This window comes from Protopterus annectens, chromosome 14.part0 (genome assembly GCF_019279795.1).
Source record: "Protopterus annectens isolate FY-2018-M chromosome 14.part0, PAN1.0, whole genome shotgun sequence".
Taxonomy (NCBI): Eukaryota; Metazoa; Chordata; order Ceratodontiformes; family Protopteridae; genus Protopterus; species Protopterus annectens.
In genome coordinates this window covers 326,429,968-326,451,423 of record NC_056748.1, presented here as the reverse complement: position 1 = coordinate 326,451,423, position 21,456 = coordinate 326,429,968, and the positions used below count along the sequence as shown (strand labels likewise).

The window sequence follows — 21,456 nt, the reverse complement described above, 5'->3', positions numbered from 1 at the left end:
AATTCTTATTTGTAAAACAGATTGCTAACAAATGAGTATTATTGCACCCCTGTTCCAAACAATTCATGGTCGTACATACACTTTGGACAAACTGCAATAAAGACCTCGCAAAAAAGTAACCCCAGAAATTTGTAGTAATGAGCACACAAACAGAACTATACTAAATGTCTTATGTGTAGAACAGGTTGTTAAACAACACATATTAATATAAAAATGTCTGCATAAATGTACTTTACCCTTCACTGACATCAGTTGAGGAATACCGTGGGTGCATCCCTACTCTTTAATGGAGTAGAGGGAGTCCATGACCTGTGAGGCATCTATTACAGTGCATGGATACACTCACTATGTTCACATCAGTGACAGTAAAGTTCAATGAACTTTTAGCAGATGTCATGTAGGGGAAAACCAGGATTTCGGAAATGATTATAGTTTTAAATTTACCACTGGAAAGTACTCAGATACAGACCAAACTGTACGATGTGTCTGGAAGCAAGACATGCCAAGTTGTACTACTGAAATCACTAACTGTGATGACACACTAACACTGTTTCTTTCATTAGTACACAAATAACATGCTAACTTGTAAAGGAAAAGTAAACAACACTGTCATGAATCAGATTTGCCAAAATAGCATTAAAAGATTTTGTCAGCATGATAACAGTATATGAATATATCAACACTGACTTGTTTGGAACATGTTTGCGATAATACGTTAAGTACCTTTTTTTTCAGGAGGGAGAGCAATGTAGAGTTGTAGAAATTTTCAGCATTATGTTGTTTAATGGCAGCATACCATGCAAAATGTATCTGCATCATGACTGAGTATTTTTGGAGAGTGGTAAGAAAGCATAGTAAGAGACTGAGTTAGGTTAAATTAATGTCATTGTTTCATATGACAAAGAAGGCTGTGATGGCTGGTAAACAACTGAAGCATCTGTGTTTCCTGGGATATGAATGAGGAGTGTATCAGATGGTAGACTTATTCCAAAAGAAGGTTGCACAATACAATACTATTCTACACTGCATACCTTTCAACTATTACTGTTTTTAGGAATATCCCTTATTTAGTACCAAAATTTTACTTTCTCTCTCTTAAAACTGGACATATGAGAAGTTTGAAATTTAACAATGCCCATATTAAAAAAAAAAGAAAAGAAAAAGAGAAGTCTCTCTAATTTTGTGCCCGTTTTTCTTTAATTATTTTCTGCTTTGTCCCAAGTTCTAGACGCAAAGGTTTAGAGTTATGTTACACTAAACTATTAAATGTCCATCTAGAAGCAGGTCCTGAAAACTCAGTGATGTAAAATATATCTGAGGTGTTTCTAACTGATAATATATACTTATTTCACATTTGTTAACCGGGTTAGTCCAACTGAGTTTGCAAACAAACCCATTTTTAGTCGAGACCTGAGGGAAAAGCCCCAGCAAACATAAGTAAAGATAAAGTGACAGTATACAAATATTAAATAACAATCACAACACAAAATAATTGTAAAAAAGAAAAGGTTAACTACTTGCATTGCACTGATAGTAAACAACCAATTTGCTAGAATAGTTATGCCAAAATGTGTTGTGCCCCCAGGAAAGAAAACCTCTTATAATACTGATTCTCCAAGTGGTTTAAGTATAATCCCAAATGTAGTGAGTAGATCATGTAAAATGTGTTGAGGTGTTAATACTCAAAGGCTGCACTGAATGAAGACTTTAAAGCCATGTGCTTGTGCTATCAGGAACAAACATGTCACCAGCATTTATGTCTTAAGAAAAACAAATTACAGAGTTCAGGCTTTTATGACAATCTGTAAATAATGTGGTGGCAGGGTGGTGCAGTAGTTAACATTGTCACCTCAAAGCAAGAGGCACTCTGATTAGCTTCTCAACTGGGGTACCTTCTGTGTGGAGTCAGCATGTCCTCCCTGCATTCGCATAGGTTTCCTCCCACATTTCAAAGACGTGTCTTGGAGCATTTCTCCTAAGGTCTCCACTGAAAACAGGCTCTGTTACTAGTTGGACTTTCCCAGTCAACAAATGTTAATAAATAATGTATCCAGAATGGGATATTTGTTGCACTGTTTCAATGTTTGTAAAATGTTCCACGTTTATTTTTTTGAAATGTAAGCTTGTTTTATGTAATGTCCTTTTCTGAATTGTGTTTTAATAATAATACAGTAGCTGTGACATTAGAGGAGCAGATTCTTCTAACAAGTACACTTTACATTGTCAATATGTGCTCCAAAATTGCATTTTTACATTATATACATAGAAAATGGCACACAGGACAGGCAGGGCTATAAGGCATTGAATAATACAGAACCTGCTGCTGCAGTGTTTCTTACTTTACTCAGCAGTGCACAAAATCCAGTAGCTCCCTTTCTCCCCAAAATGGTGCACAGCTGAAGTAGAAAGCACTGTACAGTACCCTCTCCCATCAGCAACAGTGTAGTGTAATTAATAAGATTCCTCTATTCACCTTCATCAACATGCCACACTGAAGGTATAATGCAGATTCATACATAAGCACATATTTATCATAGCACTAAAAGTGCTGTTATAAACTAATCCCTTGACAGCCTTTTCAGAATGGCTAATTTTGAAACACTGGAAGGAAAGCATCCTCATATAACTTACTTTCACTGTCAAGAAGGGTGTATGCCCATGACATCACCTACAAAACATATGAATCACTACAAACTGGTGGTTGAAACAATCATTATTTCTAAACATATCTCAACATGTATACCAATTCTAAATAAATGAAAAAACATAAAAAAAATTAGGAATCATGAAAATCATAACTGCAAAAGAACAAATTACAAAAACGTTGCCCACACAGTTAGCACAATCAAGACATCAGCAGATGGGAAACCTCAAACTTTGTGCAAGTTTTGTGCTTGGGCTTCTGACCTGCTTGCTGGATGGTTTGTCAGGAGGATCCTTGTGGATGGTAAGCTGGTACTGTCTATAGACTTGATAAGACTCCTGAAATGTGGCTGTGAATTCAGGACTTGCAGGAGATGACCTCACTAGCCTCACCTTCAGAAGAAGTTAAACAAACATCAGTTTTAAAATAGCTAACCAGCAATACACACAATAAAAGCATTGAACATTGTTCAAGGAGAATGGGAGAGGGGTGACCAACAACAAAAAAACGTTAAACGAATTTAAACCATATCCAATAAACTCACTGCTTTTTTTTTTTTTAGCATTGTGTCTGTAATATCTAACAGTTGCTGCTTGAAAAGATAAAATCTTTAAAACTTCACTTACCTGGCTTATTAGATAACTGATTACTAAAATGGAATCGCACCATCACCTTCATAACAGGGATGATTACAACTGAGTCACCAATCATAACCAAATGTGTTCAAGAAATGGACTGAAGAAATCTACCTCAGGATCAAGACTTGGATTCCTTGAATCCATTTCAAGAACAGTAAACAAAAGTTATGTACCTACCATAATGATAGATCAGTGTTGTCTGTCTCTATCTAGTTCAACCTGTGGCGTATCGGATCAGACTCCAGATCGTTGGGCTCTGCCAAACCCTACCCAGAATCCTCCACTCCCCAGCAGATACCTTAAATAGAGTTTGCCCCATCTTAATCTAGTAAGAAATTACATTTTTCACATAAAAGAGTAGGACAAAGGACTCCCAAGAAAAGGAGAGCAACCGAGCCTCCCCCACTCAGTCAACTTAGGCAATGAGACTTGCCAAATAGGCAGGGGCAAGAGAGGGGGAAGGCTGAACCAGACAGAAACAGAAAGAAGGATCTAACGTTAGGGTAAGTACCTAACTTTCATATCAGATGATGTCTTCTCTATCTCGCTTCAAACTGTGGGACATAGTCCACAGTCACGTAAAAATCCCTGGGAGGATCTACAGAAGGATATTCTTCAACATGGTGGAGCCAAAGGAATCCTTGAACTTAGACTGAACATCCAGTTTTTAATGAGAAAAAAGGTTGATGGCCCACTTAAGTAGATGCCTCACAAATCTTATCCAATGAAATTCTAAAAAAGAAGGCCGTATTAGTATCCATAGCTCTAGCAGAATGACCCTTAAGCCTCTCAAGGTATAAGCAAAGGAAATACAGTCTGACAGCCACTTGGATAACAATACTTTACACACAGGTCCGCCCAATCTGGATTTCGAAAAGGAAACAAACAGCTGGTTGGATTTCCTAAAGGCTTTTGTCCTGTTCAGGTAAAATCTCAATTGTCTATGCACACCCAAGCAATGCAGCAAGTATTCACCCTTGTTCACGGGATTATGGAAAATACAGGAAGGTGAAGAGATCTATTCACTTACTCTTGGAGACTATCTTGGGCAGAAAGGAAGGACTGGTGTGGAGTGAAGTGAAACCCTGTCTTTGTGTAACACCAGATAAGAAGGCATAGAATCTTGAGCTTGTAGCTCAGAAACCTGTCTTGGCTGATGTAACAGCCACCAGAAACAAGATTTTCCAAGATAACAACTCTAGGTCAGAAGGTTCAAAAGGAGGGCCTGCAAGGACTTGCAAAATGAAAGGCAATGAAAGGCAAATCCCACGAAGGGATGGGATCTCAAACAGGAGGACACAGAAGAAATGCAACTTTGAGAAATGCCTTGGAAATTTTTTCAGAGCAGCCAAGGGAACATTATCCCTACTAAAATAAAAAGTAGAAATGGCTGCCAGTTGTACCTTGATCGTAGAAAAACTAGAGCCTGATTTAAACAAGTCAGCAAATAAAATCTAGAATGGACTCTAAGGAAGCAGAAAAAGGATTAAATCCTCAAGATTCAGCCCACATCACAAAACACCTCAATTTAATGGAATATACTTCCCTACTGGATAGCTTTTGGGACGAGGACAAAATATGCACAACACTATTAGAATGGGATTCCCTTGAGAAACCATGTGGTTAACTTGAAGGACTGCATATCAGAAGGATCAAAGCCCACTGGATGAGAAATTAAATCCAGAGTGGGATCCAGAAACCAAGGAAGGTATCACTGAAGAGGACGCAAAAAGGGGAACCACACCTGATGAAGACAGAAGTGAGCTTTGATTGCAGTTTAAACTTGGCCACACAACTGGAATACTGTATTCCTAGCCGTGAATAGAGATGGTCTCGTGGAGGCAGTGAGGAACCAATCATCCAGGTATGGAAAGACCTGAAATCTCTGTAGCTGGAGCCAGGATGTAACCACTGCCATGCACCTGGTCAACACCCGGGATGGTGGTGAGACCAAATGGCACAGCTCTGAACCGTTAATGATTGGCCCCCAGTCAGAAATGCAAAAACCTCCTGGAGCACCTCTGCATCTAGATATGATAGTAAGTGTTTTTGAGCTCTATCAAGCACATCCAAGTGTCATTCAGAATGGACTGCCCTGTGACCATCCAGAATTTGGTCTGTTTATGAAGGGATTCAATTTTCTCAACTTCATAGTTGGCCTGAGTTGCTTGTTCTTCTTTGGTACCAAAAAGAAGCAGTTCCTGGATCCTCACTGGTCTGGTAGGACCTCGTGGATGACTATTTGCCACAGGCTTCAGGATTGCTAAAATGGCCCACCAGAGAAGGCTCCAAGAAAGTCCTGATTTTGTGGACCGCCCTTGCCCAGTGGATGGTACCCATTATGCCCCCCGCCAGCTGCAGGCTGAAGCCTCAGATGGAGCATCCTAGGAAGACTTCTGCGATTTTCTGAGAAAAAAAAAAAAAAACAGAAAGATGTTTGTCCCCCTTCTGATTCTTTGAAGGTGAGGGGTAGCAAAACACACTCCTATGGTGGATAACATCTTCCTATCTTGCTCACTCCTAGTAAGAATGTCTTTAATCTTAAGCCCAAAAAGGGAAGAGCCATCAAAACGGGCATAAAAAGATGCCGTGAAGCATTCCATAAAGTTACACAGCTGCATCCAAATGTAGCATCACATGGCAATGCCTATGCTAGCTGCTTGGGATGCCTCATCAGCTACACTCTAAATGAGCCTCATGGAAACATTGGCAATAGACTGAAGAATAGACAGCTGAGTCTACAGTGTCTTCTGAACCTCTGGAGTTTACAGTGTCTTAAGGTTCCTCATCACTTCAGCCACAAGACTGCGCTAAAACTTTGTCAAGTGGGATAAGTAGTTGAGTGCCACCACAACAAACATCTCTTTGGTACAAGATCGCTTCCCTAGACAGTCCAAAGCCCAAAGATCTCTGTTTGGGGGATGGGCCAAAGAACTCTCCTCAGAGACTGCCTTCTTTGTAGCACAAGATGTGCACAATAAATGCATGTACTGCTTGGAGGCTGCCCACTTCAATTTCTCCTTTTCAATTTGTGAGGGGTTTAGGTCTACGGCCATTAATGAAAGAAGAGCTAAACTAGTGTTGAAAAGTCTTCTCCTCACTGGCACCTTCTCTTCGGCTCCAAAGGATGATATGTCTCTGTCTCCATACCTTTTCTCTCTTCTGGATCGCCGTCAGTGTTGACCACAAGTACAGCTCTGTCTACAGCCCTGAGTGTGCCAAGCCCCTTTTTGGTCAAAGGGGCCTTGTCAAGTCGGGTAACTTCTCCCTTCTCCTCTTCCACACAGTCAGAGATGTCATCAGACTCTTCTCCTTCCTGCTGGGAAAATCCTACCACTAAATGCACACAAACACATCAACAAAAAGCTATTAAGCCTAAACAACAAAACCTAATACTTGCCTAATCTATCTTATCCTAACTATAATCTAAAGGGCAGGGAAAGAACACCAGAAAAAAGCACCCAAAAAGGATACAATGTAGCAGAGCCATGGCTTTACCTGCTGACTCGAATGGTTGCAAACTTGATCTTGGGCATCTGCTGGGGAGCAGAGAATTGTGGGTAGATGAGGCAGAGCCCACAGAGTTGAAGTCTAGGGGATTTGGCCAGTGTTGGATCAGTCTTATCCGAAAACCAACAGGTTGAAGCCAAACAGAGAAGACATTGGATCAAATAGTTATGCTCAGAGATCTAATCTTAACTCCTTTCAGTGAATGGGTAGTTTCAGCTGCCATGATGTACTGCCATTAAAAAAAGTGCAGAAACTCAAAAGTAAATGACAGCTTTGAACACTGCTGCACACATACTACAGTTCTTATGAAATGGCAACCAAAAACAAAATTCACTGCTTGTACAGCGTTAAAAGACATTGGACACCTTCTTCTGCCATTTTGTGTAGCAGTGCAATGAGGTTTAACAGATTATTTAGCAATATGTAGGTCTCAGATGCAGTTCTTTAATGTTGCTGTATGGCACAACAAGTCCTACTAGTAACATATCTCATACCATAATTTTTTTCTTGATTTCTCAGCGTACCCATTGTGCTCTATGTATTTCATGTATTTTGTTTCCATTGTGTGTGACAGCTTTGTATTTAATCCAGTTATACATGTAAAATATCAAGATTCATTGTGTCCAATTCTCACTATTCTTGGAGAAACACCTGCATAATACACACGCTTCACCAAGTCAAAATTTCAAGCATGAGATCAATCTTCGTTTACTTCTGAATCCATGCTACTAATGAAGGACACTGACAGGCAGCACACAAATAAGAGCTTTCAAGAAAGAAAATAATTTCTAGTATGCATTCAGCTCCCAGGCACTTACAATGGAAGGTGCAGTAGAGCCCTGCAAATCTGTTTTAATGGTAGTGCAGTTAATTTTGACATTGGTATGCCAAATAAAGCTCTCTTACTTTTTGTTTTAACAGTATCTTTCAAAGTCTGTTATACAGAGCTCAAATTATCCTAAGTTTTCATTACAAACATCCTAGCCCCATTTTCTGCTTTCAGAAACTATAAACATAACTTGTTAAGGGCATCTTGCACAAAAATGACATGGTGAAACTCATAAAACTGGTTATATTTAACGGCAAAATGGTAAATGATAAGGATTACACAAATGCCTGCCCAGTTATATATAGTACTGATTCTAAATCTATAAAAAACATTACCTGCAACTGGAAAATTATTCAAGGCAATGTTGATTTACAAGATACAAGGTCCCATTATTACAGATTAGAGTTTCAAGTTTTACAGAATAAGTATATATTAAATAAGAGAGTCATTAGCAAACCCAAAGGTGCTTACAAATATGGTACATGCAAATTTAAAAACTTATAATACTAGCCCTAGTTAGATGTTACAATTTATGGACAGGAATCCTGGTTTGGATATACACACCAACTGTAAGACAGAAAGGTTTATGTAGCCAATTGCCCCACATGAGATGCCTTTTACACTGGGAAATCAAAAGACATTTATCCTAAAAATGTGGTGGCTGACATAGCAAAGTGTTTACCTCACAGACAAGAGGTACAAGGTTTGATTCTCACTAAAGGAAACTGGCTAGGATTAAAATGGTCCACAAGAGCAGCTAGCCAAGTGCTTGCACTTCTGTTTTCACAAGATACAGCGTTTTATTCTCATTTTTTAATTTCTCCAAATCTTTTGGGTTTCTAATAGCATGATGAGAATGGAACCCGTTTCTAAGTCAAGCTACAATTAAAGTTCATGAAATTAGTATTGTTTCACTCTTTGATGCCAGCCAAAAATCCTTTTCGCAGCACCTGCAATGTGCCCAGTAATGATTCCTTCTGTAATTTGTATGGAGTTGCATGTATTGGTAGCATAACTAAATATGATTCTAGACTTTTTTTTTTTTTTTATATAAGACCCATTGCTCCAACTTCTATTGGAACTATATGGGTATCTTTCTTCCACATTGCTCTTGTTTCTGCTTGCAAATCCTGGCATTTTACGACTTTGTGTCTCCCTGTGCGCAGGACACTGTAGTCACTGGGTGTGGCAATTTCAATGATCAATGTTACTTTTGTCTTCTTTTCTTGGACCACTACATCCAGTTTTCTAGCATCTATCTTTTGAACTGTTGGTAATGGATGATCCCCATGTGATATAAACCATAATTGTCTATGATGCTTTGTGACTCATGTTTCCAGTGTTTTTCAGCCACTTCAATACCATTAATGTTTGCATAATCCCCAGTGCAGTAGTCTTGCCATATTATTATGGCTTTCAGTAATACAGTCCTTCTGCCATTAGTATGTCGCAACTAGCAATGAGGTTTGCAACTATTTCCAATTCTGTTTTGCAAAATCTACATTTGCTCCCACATGTTGAATGGACTGTCTTGGGCTGCCAGTATTAACTTTTTATTTCTTGGTTTAAATTTGCATCTCCTTAACCATTCCTGCATTCATTCCTGATCAACATGATATTCTTCCAGAAGTATTTTATACTTGCAACTTTAATTTATGCTTTTTCCACATTTCTTGCCTTCACATCTGGTCCTTCACCTTATATTCTTTCTTTTGTTTTTTGGCACATTCAGTTACTGCCTAATTTTCATCTCCTTCTGGTTTGATTTCCATTTCTTGCTTGATGCTGATATGCTTCTGCTAGATTAAGTCGAGAAGTCATCTTAGATTTATTCTCCTGTTTCAAAACTTTAACTACATTTGGGTCTTGTGTGGTCAGCAGATGTATGTGGAGTCCCACGATTGCAGATCTATACATGTAATCAATTTCAAGGAGGCCCATGCCTCCTTCAGAACAGGGAATATATAATCTTGGTATTCAGTGATTTTTATAAATCATTTGGTGAGCATGAAGCATCCTTCTTGTTTTCCTATTTAATTTATCCATCACTTTTTGGGGCCAGTCAATCACTCCAAAACTGTAGGTTAGGACAGGAAATGTAAATTGATTTATAGCTTAGGTTTTGTTCCTGGATGTCAGTGCTGTTTACAGGATTAATTTAAGTCTTCTAAAGTATTCCTTACTAAGTTTCATTCACATTTGCTCATGTTTTAATGTTGATCCTTCATCAATTCCCAAGTATTCATACACTCCCTCTTGCTCAAGTTCTTTTATAACACTGCTGTTTTCTTGATGCTGCAGCTTTCCTGCTTTAAAGTTTGCTTTTCCACGTTTATCAAGACCAAATGACAGTCTTATAGCATCTGAAAAAGTTTGACAACTTGCAGTTGTGGTTTCAGTTTCTCATCTGATGAGCTATACAGTTTCAAATCGTTGACTTGCACTTTGTTTTCTAGGAGCCAAATTACAGCCATGACCTAAGCTGTTAAGTAGACAGCATAATGGGTTACGAGCAAGGCAGAATAGCAGCGGTGACAGAGTCAAACCCTGGGATCACTTCAGGAGCCCTGTTGACAGAGGCCCAGGTTACTAATCTAATGGGGAGGCGAAAGCCATCACTCTGTGGCTAGGCTTATAAATGCCCATGGGCAGATAGCCTAGTACTTACCTATGAACCTATATTCCACTTTGAATTTTTATCCCTGGAATAATAAGTTGTCCTTCACCATGGCTTAATTTCAGAGTGGTCGGCCACTGTTTCACTGAGACTGTAATGTAATCAGTCAGTGTAGGATGTACCTTATACCTTTTTAAGGACCCGTTTATCTATGAATGTGGGATACTATCAAATGCTTTTTTATAGACAATCCATGCCACACTTAAGATTCTTCCCCTTTTTACAGTTCTCTACTATGACTTTATTTTACAACAAATGATCCTTTGTTCCATTTGATTTTCTTTAACTACCCTTTTGTTCTACTACCATAAATTAGTTTTTTTCTAAATGACCATAAACTCTGCTGGCATCAATTCCAGCGTACAGTTTATACATCGGAAGGAAAGCTATTGGTCTATAATTCTTGGGGTAGCTTGCAGGCTCACTCTCACCACTGAGGGAAATTGGCTAGGCATAAAATTACCTGTAAGGGCATCTAACCTAGTAATTACAAGTTTTGTGGCTTGGCATAACAGTTAAGGTGTTTACCTCACAAACACAAGATACAGGGTTTGATTCTCACCTTTGAAGGGGGAACTGTCTATGCTTAAATTTGCCTGAACGGATAGCTAGCCTAATACTCACCTATGAACTAATAAATAAATGTACACACACGTGTGTGTGTGTGTGTATGTACATATATATATATATATATATATATATATATATATATATATATATATGCGCACACACACAAGCATACTTATGTCATTAAACGAAAGCAGACAAATGACGCTTTATACAAACATACTAAGGACTGTAGAAACCTTAAGCTTGTTCATTCAGTGGCAGATTACAATGACAGTGATAAAAGAATCAATACCATACCAAAACACAAAAAAAATAACTGCACTGACAAAACGTAATGCATGTGCTCCACCTGCTGTCAGTAACAGTTAACTATTAAATGTCTTTTGAAACTTTGCCTTTTAAGGTGGCATTTATTGCATTTTAATAATGTAATTCATTCTTAATTTATATTAACGAGTTTCAATGTTATTGGTTAAAAAGACATCAAATGATTTCAGAAATGTTGCAGTTGTATTTATTCTGATGACGTCTCAGCTAACAGAACAAACAGAAGTGGTCAAAATAATGGTGGTGAATGGTCCCTCCTTTGAATTTTTATTTTTCATATCTGTACAAATGCTTATGACGTTATGAACCTAGTCTGGTGTACCACATCCTGCGGATCAAAGAATGCGTTGCGATCTACTAAAGTGGCATTAATTAGACCCTTTACATACTACAGGCCTTTGCTCAATGTGTATGTAATCCAAGGGAAATTTACTAAAGTTAGAGCATGTTCAGCACTCGCATACAAGAAATATTACTAATGTACATTAATACAATTAAGGCTACTCACTGCTGTATTGCAAGGCTAATTTGAACTGAATACGTTATATAGATTCTGCTAAAACTCACCATCTCACAAAAATTGCCTTTAGGTAGCACAAAGAATTTGATAAAGAAGAGGGCCCTTTATGTAAGAATAGCTAAAGCATGGAACCAGCTATCATGGGATGCTAGTGTTAGAGCAGTACAATCTTTACAGATTCTCAACAGAAAATGAAGATTTTGGGGGGGGGGTTAGTAAAACAGAACTGTTAAACACTAGTTAAAGACTTTTTAATGGCTCTATCAGAACCATGAATCTGATAATGAACATAAATTTTCAAAAGATTTCCCACTAAGTTCTATGATACAACTACTACCTTTCACAAGTCTAAACTGCAATCAAAGCAAAAAAAAGAAAAAAATTCAAAGCTGAATTCATTTTTTTTTTTAATTCATTAACCCCATTCACTCCCTATGAACTTTAAGGCTGCTGCACCTCAGGTGAAAAGGAACTTGTTCAATTTTAGAGAATCCTACTTTTTCTGCTTTTCCTCTCACTTCTGTTCACATGAGCATCACTGACAACAGCAGGATACCTCAAACAAAGAAAATGTGTTCAGTAAAGGCGGTGACATCAGGTAGTCTTAACATAGATACAGGCTCTCCTGGTTCTGGAAATAACCAAAACCAAGCTTAGCTGCTGTGGTAGCATGTGGGTTGTAGTAAGCATCACACATTTTGCTGGCTATTCTAAAGAACGGCCAAGACCATTCATAACAGATTCCAAGAAGTACTTCAATATTCAAAAAACTCTGGGTGCCTTTCCACTCTTGGTCTTCCATAACCTCAGTGAACCTATGAACTGATGTCACACTTACAATGGTATTCTAAGCTGACACTAAGGAATACTAACATCTTTTTTTTCTAATTCTGTTTCATATAGATGACTAAAAAGATGAAGTAAATATCGCTGGTCTATCTTCCACAAACATCTTCTTCGCTATCACCTTTTAATAGTTAACACCAAATCAATATCTTTAGCCTGGAAATGTTTAAATAGATATTTTTATACTCTAAGTAGACTCCAGAGAATTCTTCCTCAGGTAGACAGCAAATGTTGGAGGTTTGATGGGGAAGAAAGAGGTAATTGGGAACAAATTTTCTGGGAGTGCAGTGAATTGGCAGACTAAGTATTCCCTGCGGGATGCACTGTCGGAGAAGCTCAGTCGGTAGGTTGGTCTGATGAGGGGTTGATTTTTCTGAGCTATGATACATTATCGGACTTGCCTAGGCATGGTAAGGCCTTGTTATGTCTAATAATGGTGGTTGCCAAAAAAGCAATTACTAGCAAATGGAAATTAGAATCTAAACCAACTATACTAGAAGTAGTGAATATAGTAACAAAGATAAAACAACTGGAATTGAGATCTTTAGAAATGGGTAGGAGCAAACTACATAGGAAAAATGGGAATTGTGGGAACAATCCAACAAGGGAGGAATGAGGTTTAAAATGTGGTAGGAATTAAATGAGCTATGTAATGTCTGACTGAAAAAGATTGGGTAGATTATAACTGATGTACAATGTTTGCAACTGGGAGTGTGTCAGTGTGGATTGTGATGTAAAATGCTTGCAACTACGATTGGTTTGTTTTCATTTGTATAAATGCATGATTGCCTATGTTGTAAGTGATGGTTTAGTAAAGATGTTTTGTTAAAAAAAAAGGCAGAAATTGTATAATTTATGCAATGTTACTTAGGTTATATGACATATGGCAGTATATGTGAAGTAAAATGTTTATGTTAATTATAGTGTGATTACTGTTATATGAATATAAACTTGCCTATGTCATAGGTGATAATTCAATAAAGATGTTTGGGGGGGGAGATCAAGTCCATATCACTATCACATTCATCATCAGTAACATGAACCAAAGAAATGGTACTTGCTGTTGGATGAGAAGTGTAGTCAACAAACACTCATTTTCCCAGCCTTGTGTTCATTTGTTCAGAGCTGCTCATCATTACGCAACCACACCACAGACTGATACTATTTTACTTTGGACTTGTGAATTTACCAGCCTAGAAACTTCTAGGTTAAGAACTTTTACATTTTACTGACTTACTGTGATAGCACTGTGCCTGCTTTCTGGCATTTACTGTGATCACAGTTAGAACTGCATTGGTTTACACTCTAGTGAGATAACAGGATGCCATTTCTAGGTCTTTGATTACTTGTAGAACCTTTAATTGTGCTGTTTTGTTATTGGCCAGTGGGCTCATTTGAAGTTACTTTGTATTTCTGTGCTATTATAAATTGCTTGCATTTGTGTGGTCCTGTGATCACTTCCTCAGAGCTGCTCAATCACTCATTGACACTAGGATCTGACAAACTACCAGCCTAGAAACACCTAGGATAAGCACTTCAGCATTCTTATTGAGTTACTGTGATAGATGTGCACTTATTTTCTGGCATTTACTGCAATCTGAGTTAGGTAACCAAAAGGTTTACATACTAGCGAGAGTACAAGAATTAAGCTATTTCTAGGTCACTGATTACTTGCAGGCCACTTAACTGTGGTGTTTCGCTTCTGGCCAGTGTGCTCATTTTATTTATTTATGTATTTGTGTGGTATTATAAACTGTCCAAGTTTGCACGGTGCAGCTTACCGTGCAGCAGGATTTAACAGTGCACTGCATAGATGCTTGCTGTTCTCTGCCTGAACCACAGCTGATCTCTGTCTGCATTTTGTTTTGAATTGAAGTTTTTCATTTAAGGTTTGACCATGTCTATTTTCTATCTTATTCTTGTATTACATTTTTTTTCTTTAAAGTTTCCTGTTCTGCTGGAGTTTTAAGAGGCCTTGGCTGGGGTCGTTTAGAAAGGTTGCCAAATAATTTCTTTGCAAACAGTGAATAACATCAGCTGATTTGTGGGAGAAGCTGAGAAATAGCATTCCTCATTTTAGCTAGAAATACCTCTTTTAAGCTGGAGTGTTTGTTTGGCTTTCTTGCTGTGCTCTGCCTAAATGGTGCTGATCTCTGTCTGCATTTTGTTTTTCCCACCCACCTGCACAACTGCTGTTGCATTCTTAAACTTGGTGACTTTTGAGTTTCCCACATCTACTATAAATTTGATTTTGGGCACTCCTCCCAGTCCCATGTCATCAGCTCATTCTGAGTACAGAGAAATCATTTGGGAAGGGCCACCCCATTGGTTTCTTAACATTGAACTGTCTTCTGTTTCCTCCCTTCCCACTTAACAAAATAAAATGCACTTTATTCAGCTGCTTTTGCTCCATTTGCATTTCTTCCTACTTTATTGCTTTATTTTGCTTTTGCTGCTTGTTATTAGAGGTGTCCAATTGCATTTGTTCTGCTGCATTTATTATTGCTTGTTAAGCAACCTGAATGAATTGTAGCTGTTGTTCTGGGCCTTAGTTTTGGTTTAGGCACTTGTGCTTCAGGACAGTTTTGCATTGAGAAGGCTCGTACTCCACACTCTTGAGGCAGTATAGGTAGCTTACACCCTTCTAAGTTGGGAATTGCTGCTTAAGGGCTTAGCGTATCTGTTACACTAAAAGTATCTTAGTTCTGGTTTAAGCTCTTGGGTTTCAGGCCAGTTATTTTACATTAAGAAGGTCTGTGGCCTACACTCTTGTGGGAGGAGAGGGTAGACTCCGTCCTTCTAGGCTGGGAATTGCTGGTTGAAGGCTTGTTGTGCCTGCTTATTTAAACTCACTTTTTCCTGAAATTGTTGCACTTTGTTTGCTGTGGCATATACTATATTCAGACCTGCTGAATCTAGTTGGACCACTAAACCAAGCCATTTTTTTCTTGGATAGGGTTTCCCTGCACCCTAGTGGCAGGAGTGTGCAGTTAGAACTCATCTGATTGAAGCTTGCTGGAACAGTGGTCAAGTTTTGAGCTTTTGTATTGGTTGATTTGATTAAGTCAATTTGCTCTCATTTGCTACATGGGCACAGCACATTTGTGCGGGTTTGCGCTTGTTGTGGCAGAGTTCCACAGTGTCTGATGACCAGCAACTGTTCTCCTGTATTTATCTCATCAATACAATACATCTGGTGATCTCTGCAGAACTGGAGTATAATTTTTCACTGTATACAGAACTTTTGAACTGCATGTTTACCATATCACTGCTTATTTGAACATTTTTTTTTCTTTCTGAAATTGTTGCACTTTGTTTGCTGTAAACATAGACTAGATTCAGACCTGCTGAATCTAATTCTGTTTGTATAACTTGAGCACTAAACCAGGCCATCTTTGGTTGGAGAGGGTTGTTGTATACCCTAGTGGCAGGAGTGTGCAGTTAGAACTCATCTAACTGAAGGTTGCTGGAACAGGGCTCAGTTTTATAGTATTTTATTGGTTAATTTGTTTAAATCGGTTTGCTCTCATTTGTTACATGGGTGTTGTGTTTGCATGGGTTTGCACTTGTTTCCGCTTCACTCACTGCCAAGCAGCTGTGGGCACCATTGGGCTGCAAATTTTCCTTTAGTACTCTGCTGGTGCTACAGTGAGTTCTTGTGATTGTCCCTCACTGACAGGTGATACATTCAATGAAGTTCCTGAGGTACCAACACAGATCCTACCTACTAGCCCTTCGAATATTTTGCCCACTTCTCCTGTCATCTACTTTACCTGGTCCTTCCTGTCCTCTCCCTGTTTTGTGACCACATCAACTTACCTAACATTATGGATAGACCGTTTCCCACAGTTTCTCCAGTCAGCCTGGTTGACATGGACATCCTGAGGCAATGTAGCAATTGCCTCATATACAATGACAACCCACTTCTTCTAGTCCACACAAATTCACTGTGTGAGAAATGCATCTACATCAAGAACCTGGAATCCAGGCTCTCTCACTCATCTGATACTATGCAGGATGTCAGCATACACAACTCACCTCCTGAACCTACCAAACCAACAACACATAAGCCTACATATGTGGAGGCCCTTACCAGAAGCCATGGTTAACAAAACATCAGAAACGTCCCAAACACAAACACAAGCATGATTCACATAATACAACTTCTGCAGAACACAGTAGGCATAATGTATCACAACACACAATTGTCTCAACAGTCAAGTCCCTAAGACCTAACACAAAAATAAACATCTTAGTCATAGGCAACTCAGTTGTGAGAAACAGACGCCCCTCTCACAGGTTAGATAGGAAAAAGTCATGGTCAGCTGTCTGTCAGGTGCCAGGATCCACCACATCACACACACAATCAAGTCTCTCAACAACAGGCACTGTTATGACTCCATCATAGTCCATGATGATGTAAACAATGTGAGACATACATCACCTGACTATATGAAGAGAGACATGGCTGAGCTCTCTGATTATGTCTCAGGCAGGTATGTCCCTAGCCTTAAGCAGAATTTTACCTTCACCTAGAATGATAACTCTATACAAACAAAAAATGATTGACTTCAACAACTGACTTTATTTCTGGTGTCATTCAAAGGGGATTTAGTATCTGTCAGCCTGGGATGATATGGTCGACAGACCTCGATGCTTTGCCAGAGATGGTCATCTGTCACCCCTGGGATTTCAGTTACTGGTTAAGGCTTCTGCCACCCCATATTGCCTTTTGTAGGCAATTTCACAAGAACTAAATTCCCAATGTAAAAATACCCTCTAAAAACAAACTCAGGGTTATGCTGCTAAATGCTAGGAGTCTAAACCAGAAGCTACACTCACTGGAAGCAGTCCTCACCTTGAAAGATGTTGACATTTGTGTAGACACTAAGACCTGGTTTATGGCTCTGGAAAGCACCCCAGCTATGCCAGGTTACATTTACTTCCATACATTCAGACCACAAACTGAAGGTGTGAGAACTAAAAGAGATAGTGTATCAATATCCATTAAAGATAAATACACCTCTAGAGTGGTTAAATAGCACAATTCCCTTGAATTATTTCAGGTGCAATTGACTGTAGTTAAGACCCCTCCTCTAGTCATTGCCAGGTATAAGACCCCCCCCCCCCCATGAATCAGGACATCCACTCTGCCTACTTGGATCTACTTGAGTCAATCAAGATGCAAACAAACACCCTGGTTTTGGGTGGCTTTAATTACCCATCCATTGACTGGGTAAATTATAAGTGTTCTAACTCACTTGCCCAAAGGTTCCTGGACTTAGTTAACTCCAATGCCCTGGACCAGCTGGTTGACACACCCACAAGGGGCTCAAACATCCTAGATCTGGTGCTCACCAACATGGGGGACCACTGCATCACCCCCAATGTGTACCCATCCCTGGTAAGCTCTGACCACAAATCAGTCTTGCCAGAAGTAACTATAACACAAGACCCCCCCTTACCAAAACTAGACTAAAAAACTTCTCCAAGGCCAATTACAACCTCTTACATGACAGCATAAATAGCTTCATAGCTCCTCCCTCCACCGAAGGAACAAATACTTATGCTGAGTTATGCACCACTGCTTTACATGAGCACCTGTACAATTGTATTAACTCCGCTGTACCTGATAGAACCAAAGCAAGATCTTCAAGGAAAACCAAACCTGCCTGGTGGACCATTGCCATTAATAGGCTATCCAAAAGGAGAAAGAAATTGCTGTCTACGAGTAGAAAGGAATGGTCTTAAAACTGGAAACACTCCCTCCTCAACTTAAACAAGCAACTAAGACTCCTAGTGAAGTCCTCCAAAGCTAAATACAAATTCAAATTAGCTTCTCTAACCAAGGAGTTCTTTAGTTACATCTGTAACCTCAAAGGTAAGGCCCAGATTTGTGCTGAACCCGTAGTTAATGGTACTACATATACAGAACCTGTAGATATAGCAAACCTGCTGGCTGACAGTTCAGTGAAAACTTCACTCCCCTGTCCCCACCACATATACCCCAAAGCATCCTTAACACCTGTCCCCCACCTAGTATCTCCGAAGAGCAGGTCTTAAACACCCTCTCCAAGGCCAAAAATACACCATCTATGGGACCACACAATATCCCGGGCTGTGTTCTACATGGGATAAAACAGGAATTAGCATCACCATTAGGTACATTTTTCAATCACCGTGTAAGCACTATTTTCATCCCAGCAAAATGGAAAACTGCTACCATCATCACTTTGCACAAAGGAGCTGCATCCACAGACCCCGGGAACTACAGACCCATTAGCCTGATCACACTTATCTGCAAGGTCACAGAACAAAATCATCATGGACCTTATTAAAAGATATATGAGTAATCTCCAAATGCTCAACCTCACCCAGTTTGGCTTTGTCAAGGGGAGATCTTGCCTGCTAAACTTGGTGGACTTCTTCAAGACAGTCACCAAAGCCCTAGACGAGGGCAAATCTGTGCATACGGTCTACCTAGACTTAGCCAAGGCCTTTGACATAATCCCTCACTCAGGCATCATTGATAAACTCACCTAGCTGGGTATCAGCCCATATACTGTCAGGTGGGTTGCAAACTGGCTCAGTGATATAACTCATACGGTCAAAATAGGGGACTCTGCCTCCTCCAGCAGACCTGTACCCAGTGGTGTTCCACAGGGATAAGTTCTGGGACCCATACTGTTCCCAAATCTACTTCTCTAAAGTGCAGGCTAAAACTTAAGGACTGTGGCTGACAAAGTTTGCTGATGACTGCAAACTGGAAGCGATCACTGAACACCCTAGCAATGTCAGCATCCTTCAGGAAGATCTTATGCAGACTAATGACCTGTGCCAAAGTCAAGGTCTTAAATTTAATGCAAAAAATGCATTATCATCCCCTTCGTCAAGGGTGATGTTCCTGCAAGCTACCACATCAGTAGTGGTGAGAGATCTGGGCACACAGGTCGACAGACACATTACCTTCAATCACCATGTCTTCACAATTGTAAGAAGGGCATTTTCTATTGCTCATCTCATAAGTAAATGTATTGCCTCCAGAAAAAGAGAGGTTATAATCCCCCTGTACTCTTCCCTAATCAGGCCAATAATAAAGTACAACCCTCCCTTTGGTATGTTCCTTTCCAAATACCTGCAGCAATTGGAGAGACCACAAAGGGTCCTTACAAAGAAAATTCAGGTTCTTCGAGATATGTCTTATGCAGACAGACTGAAATCACTGTCACTTTACTCTGTCATACAGACTGCTCAGAAGCAACCTGTGCTTTGCATATACAGTAATCTCTGAACCAGCTATAATGGAAATGCTGCATCTTCACAAGTCAAATGGTACAGGGGTCAGTCGCTCAACGGACCTTAACCTGGTATGTGACATCAGCAGGACTTGCTGGAGAGACAGATTTGTCTTACAGGGGTTGCTCCACCTTTGGAACAAGCTTCCTATTCATGTTAAACAAAGCCCCTCATTGGCCCTATTTAACCGTAATTTGGACCAATGGATGGGTAACCAGAAATTCACTCTAGAAGTTCCACCTGTGTCCCTCTTGCACAGGGGCAATAGGTACTAATTTTAGTGTCTGCTTAAACCAGACACCCTTGGGAACACGGATTAAACTTGGCTAGGCTTGTAAGAGCCCTGGGGCCATTAGTCTAGTAATCTCCTATGATCCTATGAAGGTATTTGCAACCATAGCTTTCTCTGTATAACCTTCTCCAGGAATTTTAGTGCACTTAACAGTCAGTAGTTGTGTGAATAGCAGTGGGTTTGTGTTAAGTAGTTCACGCCTCTTCATATGTAGACTTGTTTTGTTCATTTTAGACAGCTAGCACTTCAACGGAGCAACTCCTAACCTCTTAAGCACTACTCCTCCTCCAGCCTAAAGTAGTAAGCAACTAGAACCATGGATTTGGGCTTTCCTGCTGAATTGGTAGCCAGTTTGGTTGATATAGGCATCCTGAGGTAATGTAGCAAATGTCTCATGCTTACTAACACCCCCCCCCATTTAAAACAATATGCCACAGTGTGTGTGAGATGTAGTTGCATGTTATTAGAAGCAAAGCTCTCACATGAAGGCACTGCAAACACCAACCAGGTAGTCAGCACCACACAACCACATTAAACCAATCTCAAAAACACATATACCAAACACAAAGATCTTACATATACTGAGGTTCTTAAAAATAGCATAGCTAAATCACAGAAGCCTCCTAAAAGTAGCTCAAGAAACAAATTCCCTCAACAAACCCACATCACAGGCAGCAACCACCATGAAACATACATTTAGGAGTTGCACAAACTCAGTTCAAAACCCCAGAAGGCAAGCTACTACACATCTAATCTTTAATTAGGTGATTTCATTGTGAGAGACACTGATGTTTCACTCACCAGGATGTGAAAAGAGAAGGTCACACACACATTTATCTATCAGGTACCAGGATTCACCAAATCACATAAGCACAAGTCACTGCACCACAGGTACACATATGACACAGCCATTGTGAATGCAAGTGCAAATGAACTGAGACGTATGTCAGACTACATGAGGACAGAGACCATGGGAATCCCAGAATCTTCATCCTGAGGCAGGTATGAACCTATTCTACCATAACCAAAAATTATACCACAACATGAACAAGAAATAAATGAGTAAACAGCAAACACAGCTTGTGTCGGACTGTAAAGCATACACAACAAATTATGCCATTAATGTTTACAAGGATACTATTTATTTATTTTATTTATTTATTTTATTTTACATTTGTTGACCGGGCTAGTCTGGCTGGATACATGTCCATTTTCAGCAGAGGCCCGAGGAGAAAAGCTCCACTATATACTAGAAGTTAACATAAAAATAGTACACCGGGTTACAAAATTATAAGCATGATAAGAAA

The 21,456-nt window shown here is 39.5% G+C and overlaps 1 protein-coding gene across 5 annotated transcripts in view; it reads right to left on the bottom strand.

Annotated features, from left to right (window-relative positions):
* The window catches only part of ATE1 (arginyltransferase 1), a 2,674,296-nt gene that overhangs the window by 1,940,176 nt on the left and 712,664 nt on the right, over positions 1–21,456 (bottom strand). For 3 of the 5 annotated variants that reach the window (XM_044056055.1, XM_044056058.1, XM_044056056.1), the window contains exon 7: positions 2,908–3,036. The exons of the other annotated variants lie outside the window; for them this stretch is intronic. In XM_044056055.1, coding sequence (XP_043911990.1) covers positions 2,908–3,036 — 129 coding nt within the window. The remainder of the gene's footprint in view (positions 1–2,907; positions 3,037–21,456) is intronic. 5 annotated transcript variants of the gene reach the window in all.